The 7,500-nt window shown below is 43.2% G+C and overlaps 1 protein-coding gene across 4 annotated transcripts in view; it reads left to right on the top strand.

Moving 5' to 3' along the window:
* Window positions 1–7,500, top strand: part of LOC113525322 (ankyrin repeat and fibronectin type-III domain-containing protein 1) — an 82,265-nt gene that overhangs the window by 51,092 nt on the left and 23,673 nt on the right. For 3 of the 4 annotated variants that reach the window (XM_053235672.1, XM_053235669.1, XM_053235674.1), the window contains 5 exons: window positions 4,309–4,495; window positions 5,414–5,615; window positions 5,967–6,209; window positions 6,451–6,564; window positions 6,671–6,768. In XM_053235672.1, coding sequence (XP_053091647.1) covers window positions 4,309–4,495; window positions 5,414–5,615; window positions 5,967–6,209; window positions 6,451–6,564; window positions 6,671–6,768 — 844 coding nt within the window. The remainder of the gene's footprint in view (window positions 1–4,308; window positions 4,496–5,413; window positions 5,616–5,966; window positions 6,210–6,450; window positions 6,565–6,670; window positions 6,769–7,500) is intronic. The other variant, XM_053235673.1, reaches the window with a different exon arrangement.

The following is a 7,500-nucleotide window of genomic DNA, read 5'->3' as shown; positions in this document are numbered from 1 at the left end:
AATTCTCCTTCTGTCTCACTCTCCCTATCTGTCTAACTCTCCCTATCTGTCTTACTCTCCTTGTCTGTCTCACTCTCCCTATCTGTCTTATTCTCCTTCTGTCTCACTCTCCCTATCTGTCTTATTCTCCTTCTGTCTCACTCTCCCTATCTGTCTAATTCTCCTTCTGTCTCACTCTCCCTATCTGTCTAATTCTCCTTCTGTCTCACTCTCCCTATCTGTCTTATTCTCCTTCTGTCTCACTCTCCCTATCTGTCTTATTCTCCTTCTGTCTCACTCTCCCTATCTGTCTTATTCTCCTTCTGTCTCACTCTCCCTATCTGTCTTATTCTCCTTCTGTCTCACTCTCCCTATCTGTCTTATTCTCCTTCTGTCTCACTCTCCCTATCTGTCTTATTCTCCTTGTCTGTCTCACTCTCCCTATCTGTCTTATTCTCCTTCTGTCTCACTCTCCCTATCTGTCTTATTCTCCTTGTCTGTCTCACTCTCCCTATCTATCTGTCTAATTCTCCTTCTGTCTCACTCTCCCTATCTGTCTTACTCTCCTTGTCCGTCTCACTCTCCCTATCTGTCTTATTCTCCTTGTCTGTCTCACTCTCCCTATCTGTCTAACTCTCTTTGTCTGTCTCACTCTCCCTATCTGTCTAACTCTCCCTATCTGTCTTACTCTCCTTGTCTGTCTCACTGTCCCTATCTGTCTTATTCTCCTTGTCTGTCTCACTCTCCCTATCTGTCTTATTCTCCTTCTGTCTCACTCTCCCAATCTGTCTTATTCTCCGTGTCTGTCTCACTCTCCCTATCTGTCTTATTCTCTGTGTCTGTCTCACTCTCTCTATCTGTCTTACTCTCCTTGTCTGTCTCACTCTCATGGTCTGTCTTATTCTCCTTCTGTCTCACTCTCCCTATCTGTCTTATTCTCCTTGTCTGTCTCACTCTCATGGTCTGTCTTATTCTCCTTCTGTCTCACTCTCCCTATCTGTCTTATTCTCCTTCTGTCTCACTCTCCCTATCTGTCTTATTCTCCTTCTGTCCCACTCTCCCTATCTGTCTTATTCTCCTTGTCTGTCTCACTCTCCCTATCTGTCTTATTCTCCTTCTGTCTCACTCTCCCTATCTGTCTAATTCTCCTTCTGTCTCACTCTCCCTATCTGTCTTATTCTCCTTCTGTCTCACTCTCCCTATCTGTCTTATTCTCCTTCTGTCTCACTCTCCCTATCTGTCTTATTCTCCTTGTCTGTCTCACTCTCCCTATCTGTCTTATTCTCCTTCTGTCTCACTCTCCCTATCTGTCTTATTCTCCTTCTGTCTCACTCTCCCTATCTGTCTAATTCTCCTTCTGTCTCACTCTCCCTATCTGTCTAACTCTCCCTATCTGTCTTACTCTCCTTGTCTGTCTCACTCTCCCTATCTGTCTTATTCTCCTTCTGTCTCACTCTCCCTATCTGTCTTATTCTCCTTCTGTCTCACTCTCCCTATCTGTCTAATTCTCCTTCTGTCTCACTCTCCCTATCTGTCTAATTCTCCTTCTGTCTCACTCTCCCTATCTGTCTTATTCTCCTTCTGTCTCACTCTCCCTATCTGTCTTATTCTCCTTCTGTCTCACTCTCCCTATCTGTCTTATTCTCCTTCTGTCTCACTCTCCCTATCTGTCTAATTCTCCTTCTGTCTCACTCTCCCTATCTGTCTAATTCTCCTTCTGTCTCACTCTCCCTATCTGTCTAATTCTCCTTCTGTCTCACTCTCCCTATCTGTCTAATTCTCCTTCTGTCTCACTCTCCCTATCTGTCTTATTCTCCTTCTGTCTCACTCTCCCTATCTGTCTTATTCTCCTTCTGTCTCACTCTCCCTATCTGTCTTATTCTCCTTGTCTGTCTCACTCTCCCTATCTGTCTTATTCTCCTTCTGTCTCACTCTCCCTATCTGTCTTATTCTCCTTGTCTGTCTCACTCTCCCTATCTATCTGTCTAATTCTCCTTCTGTCTCACTCTCCCTATCTGTCTTACTCTCCTTGTCCGTCTCACTCTCCCTATCTGTCTTATTCTCCTTGTCTGTCTCACTCTCCCTATCTGTCTAACTCTCTTTGTCTGTCTCACTCTCCCTATCTGTCTAACTCTCCCTATCTGTCTTACTCTCCTTGTCTGTCTCACTGTCCCTATCTGTCTTATTCTCCTTGTCTGTCTCACTCTCCCTATCTGTCTTATTCTCCTTCTGTCTCACTCTCCCAATCTGTCTTATTCTCCGTGTCTGTCTCACTCTCCCTATCTGTCTTATTCTCTGTGTCTGTCTCACTCTCTCTATCTGTCTTACTCTCCTTGTCTGTCTCACTCTCATGGTCTGTCTTATTCTCCTTCTGTCTCACTCTCCCTATCTGTCTTATTCTCCTTGTCTGTCTCACTCTCATGGTCTGTCTTATTCTCCTTCTGTCTCACTCTCCCTATCTGTCTTATTCTCCTTCTGTCTCACTCTCCCTATCTGTCTTATTCTCCTTCTGTCTCACTCTCACAGTCTTTCTCACTGTCTCACTTTTCCCGATATGTCTCACTCTCGTGGTCCTTGCTTGTACCACTGTTCCTCTCTGTGTCACTCTTTATGTCTGTCTCACTCTTCTAATTTGGATCACGGTCTGCGCTTCTTTCTGAGCCTGTAAAGTGTAATAATTAAATATACCAAAGAAAAGTATAATTCCTGACAACAATAACACTGAATGAAAACTTGACAATAAAGTAAGATTTTCTTGTCAGAACTCATTGTGTGTGTTGGAGCCATAAACTGTCACCGTTCGGGCAGCTAAGTAGTGGATGAGCGATTGTGTTTTAAACTTTATTTTACAATTTAAAGATATAATATTTAGTTTTTATTTTAAATACTGTAATATTTTAAAATTTTAATTGAATAATTTTGAACAACTCTATATGGTTTAACTTATTGCTTTGTGAATGTAATTCAATAAAATATTCAACCCTCGCTGCCAGTTTCGTAAAATTTAACGACAAACCTGACGGAAAATTGATTACCACAGTTTTATAGAGTTGTAAAAATAGCAATTTACATAAAATTTATGACATTTTAATTTTAACCTTATGAATATTCAGTAAATGCACTGATTTAAGGTTTTAATTATTTTAATTTGTTTAATATTTTAAAGCAAGTCTGTCTTAATACTACTACTACTGATAATAATAATAATAATAAAAGCAGTATGTGTATGTGTGTAGAATAGTGTGTAATGAAAGCATCGTTCCACTCAGGTGATGACCTGTGTGTGTGTGTGTGTGTGTGTGTGTGTGTGTGTGTGTCCCCTCTATTCTTAGACTGATTTATATTTTAATATTTTCCATGCTATGTTCAAATTCAACCTTGGTGCTCAAAATATGTGTGTTAAACTCTAGTGTGACTGTGTGTGTGACTGTGTGTGTGTGTGTGTGTGCTAAATTTTGTCCTGGTTTTTAATGTGGGATCGGTATGATGCAGTATGATGCCAGACACACACCCCTGGCATATTTGGGACCTTTGGTTCCCAGCAGAGCCGTGTGTGTGTGTGTGTGTGTGTGTGTGTGTGTTCCATGAGCATTTGCTTGATGGGGTGATGAAGTGGCATGTGCTATCCTGGTTTCTTTTTTGTCTTTCTTGTTTATCCCCCTTTCTTTCATCTCTGGTCATTCTTTAGCCCATGTGTGTGTCCGTGTGTGGAGTGGTCATTCTTTAGGTTTTGTGTGCGTGTGTGTTTGTGTGTGTGTGTGTGTGTGTGTGTGTGTGTGTGTGTAAGAGGGTTTAAGCTGGTAGATCCCATAGTCTTTGAAACTGATCTGCATGGCCACAAATACACACGCTTTTATCTCCAACCGGCACATACCTGCTTTTCTAAAATAAACTCTCCATTATCACAACTCATTCACATTTGTGTGTGTGCATGTGTGTGTGTGTGTGTGTGTGTGTGTGTACATGATTAATGTGTACCGACAAACTTTATTCTCCCGTGGAAAGTTCTTCATTTTAGCCCCTCGATTTTTAGTGCACTTACTTTTTATTGCACATTGTTTTATGTTTTTACAGTCTTTATTAAAGTGTATGAAACAGTGCACTTGTGCACAATGTGAAAAAATCTAATATTTATATTAAAAAAGCTTATATTTATGTTCAATTTTTCATCATGATTTACTTTTCGAAAACCTTAAACCTGCACGTCTAGATGGAAATGCATCTCTCGGTTTAATTCCAAGCTGGATGTTGTTAGTTAGCTATAGCAAGCTGAGCAGTACATGAAAATGCTCCTCAGTCTTGTTCCTTGTTCTCTTCTTGTTCCTTCAGGGCGGAGTCTAAGATGGCTCAGAGGGTTCAGGAGCATTGCCCACCAGCAATGCGGAAATATTCAAGTCCCTCCTGTTCGTCTCCACCGAATGCCGCACGCCGTCTCTATAGAAACCTTTCTGGAAAATTCCGCATGGCAAATTCAGATGAGACGGATAACAAGGAGCAGCTACGCAAAGCTAATGCGGTAAGACGTCATCAGGAGATCATCACACAGTCATAAACCAACTGGAGCTCAAATGTCTTTGTGTATTACGCACTTCCATTGTCAAATCTCACACACACACACACACACACACACACACACTCTGACACTGTACGGTCAGGTTCAGTTTCTAGAGTCTCACTGAAAAGTCTACAACCACAGTGTTTTAGAACTGCACTGAGGATTTTCAGCCACAACGAGGTTTCTAGAGAGGGTTAAGGTGTAGATGCAGAGCATTCTAGAGCAGCAATCAAGATTCTAATGACTCCTCAAGGATTCTTGGACTTGTCATTTGTACAGAGGGTTCTAGAGTGACTCTGATGATATAAGGACCCCTGTGGTTTCTAGAGCTGCACTGAGAAATCTAGATCTGCATGGAGGGTTCAGAAGTGGCTCTGAGGATTCTAAAAACTCCCAAAGGATTGTAGAGCTGTACTGAGAAATCTAGATCTGACCAGATGGTTCTAGAGAAGCACTGAGGGTTCGAATGACTCCCAAAGGGTTCTAGAGCTACACTAAGAATTTTAGATCTGGTTCAAGGGTTCTGGAGCAGTTATGAAAATTTTAGAAATTCCTGAAGAACTCTAGAGAGAGACTGATGAATTTAAATGAAGATATGAAGAGTTGTGTCTAATAACTTTCAGTGGAAAGTTAGAGCTGGACATGGGATTCTAAACCCTTAACCAGTTTTCTAGATCATCGCAGAAGTATCTACAGTCAGACTGCAGGTTCTAACTCTGAATGTTCTTGTACTTCAGAAATCACAGTGAGAATCTTCAGGTTTCTTGAACAGAATCTAGAGACCCGCTGATGTACACGGCTGCTCCGTTAATGCTCAAAGCAGTCTGTGATCATGTTCTTTATGCATGTGTGTGTGTGTGTGTGTGTGTGTGTGTGTAGTATAACAGGGCATTGTTTGAGGCAGTGGAACAGCAGGATCTGGATCTAGTGGAATCACTCCTGAAGAACTTCAGCGTTGAAGAGCTGGACCTAAATACACCAAACAGCGAAGGGCTTCTTCCTCTCGACATCGCCATCCTCACTAACAACGTCCCCATGGCTAAACTGTTACTGCAGAGGGGTGCTAAAGAGAGCCCGCACTGTGAGAGTGTAACACACACACACACACACACACTCACACACACACACACACACGCATATGTTTCACACTCACACACAAAAAACATGGCCACACATTCTTCACACATACACACTCATTGCAGCGCCACTGTGGCATCATATCAAAGCACTCCATACAAGCAAGGCACACATCAAAGACATCTCACACACACACACACACACACACACTTCAGTCAGTATGTTATACACTCTTGGAGACGACTGCATGCCATATTGTTAATGACTCTCTCTCACACACACACACACACACACACACACACACACAGAGTTTTAATGTCTAAAAGTCTGTCTGTGTTTGGTGTATGTTTTTTAGTTGTGAGTCCTGAGGCAAGGGCAGTACATCTGGTTGCCTTGGTGAAGGAGGCGGAGCTACGTGTGTCTGAACTGGCTGCCCAGGTGAAGGGGGCGGAGCTACGTGTGTCTGAACTGGCTGCCCAGGTGAAGGGGGCGGAATCAACAGACGAGGGAGCTGACACAGATAGAGAAAGGCAGCTGAAGGCATGGGAGTGGAGACTCCGCCTCTACAAACGCATGCAGACAGGATACACACATGCTAGTGAGAAACGACTACACACACACACACACACACACACGTGCGCACACACACACGCGCACACGCACACACGCGCACACACACGTGAACATAAACATGCTAATATGTAACATAAGGGCTCACAAACCTGTCTAGAGGAACCAGACACAAATATGGAACAAACCATATGTACGTGTACATACGTGTGTGTGTGTATGTGTGTGTGTGTGTGTGTGTGTGTGTGTGTGTGTGTGTGTGTGTGCAGGCCCCCCCGACCCACCCAGCTGTGTACGTCTCTCCGTCAGCAGCTCTTCAAGTCTTAAAGTTAATTTTCAGGAGCCGCTGTGCCTCAACGCTGCTATCATCACCAAATACCGTGGTCAGTGACATTTGACCTTCAGTCTCACACAGGACTGTATATATCTTATAGGGAAATAGAAGAAGGAAGTGATGTGTGTGTGTGTGTGTGTGTGTGTGTGTGTTAGTGGTGTGGAGCTCTTCTCCTTCCTTTTCTCCACTGCTTGGTGAGATTGTGATTGAGGACACAACGCTACTGCAATGTGACATCACAGGCCTCCGAGCTGTGAGTATTCACACACACACACACACACACACCCTGATACACACCCTGATACACACCCTGATACACACGCTGATACACACACACTGATACACACACCGATACACACAACAATACACACACTGATACACACACACCGATACACACAACGATACACACACTGATACACACACACACCGAGACACACACACACTGATACACACAACGATACACACACCCTGATACACACAACACTACTGCAATGTGACATCACAGGCCTCCGAGCTGTGAGTATTCACACACACACACACACCCTGATACACACCCTGATACACACACCGATACACACAACAATACACACACCGATACACACACACACTGATATACACACTGATACACACAACAATATACACACTGATACACACACAGATACACACACAGATACACACACACCGATACACACACACCGATACACACATTGATACACACACTCCGATACACACACCGATACACACACCGATACACACAACAATACACACACCGATACACACACACTCCGATACACACACACTGATACACACACTGATACACACATAAACCATGCAGGTAATTAGCAGTTAACTCTTGGAAAGGGTCTTAGTTTATACTGTGCTGATAAGAGCCCAGTAGTGTAGTAAAGGCTGTGTTCAGGTGGAAATTCGGTGGCAGGGGCACCTGCTAAATTCCCTTTGGTGAGGTCCGGAGACAATATATACA

The sequence above is a fragment of the Pangasianodon hypophthalmus genome, chromosome 1 (assembly GCF_027358585.1).
Source record: "Pangasianodon hypophthalmus isolate fPanHyp1 chromosome 1, fPanHyp1.pri, whole genome shotgun sequence".
NCBI classification, from domain to species: domain Eukaryota; kingdom Metazoa; phylum Chordata; class Actinopteri; order Siluriformes; family Pangasiidae; genus Pangasianodon; species Pangasianodon hypophthalmus.
The sequence above is the reverse complement of the archived record's forward strand: the minus strand, read 5'-3'. Positions and strand labels throughout refer to the sequence as shown.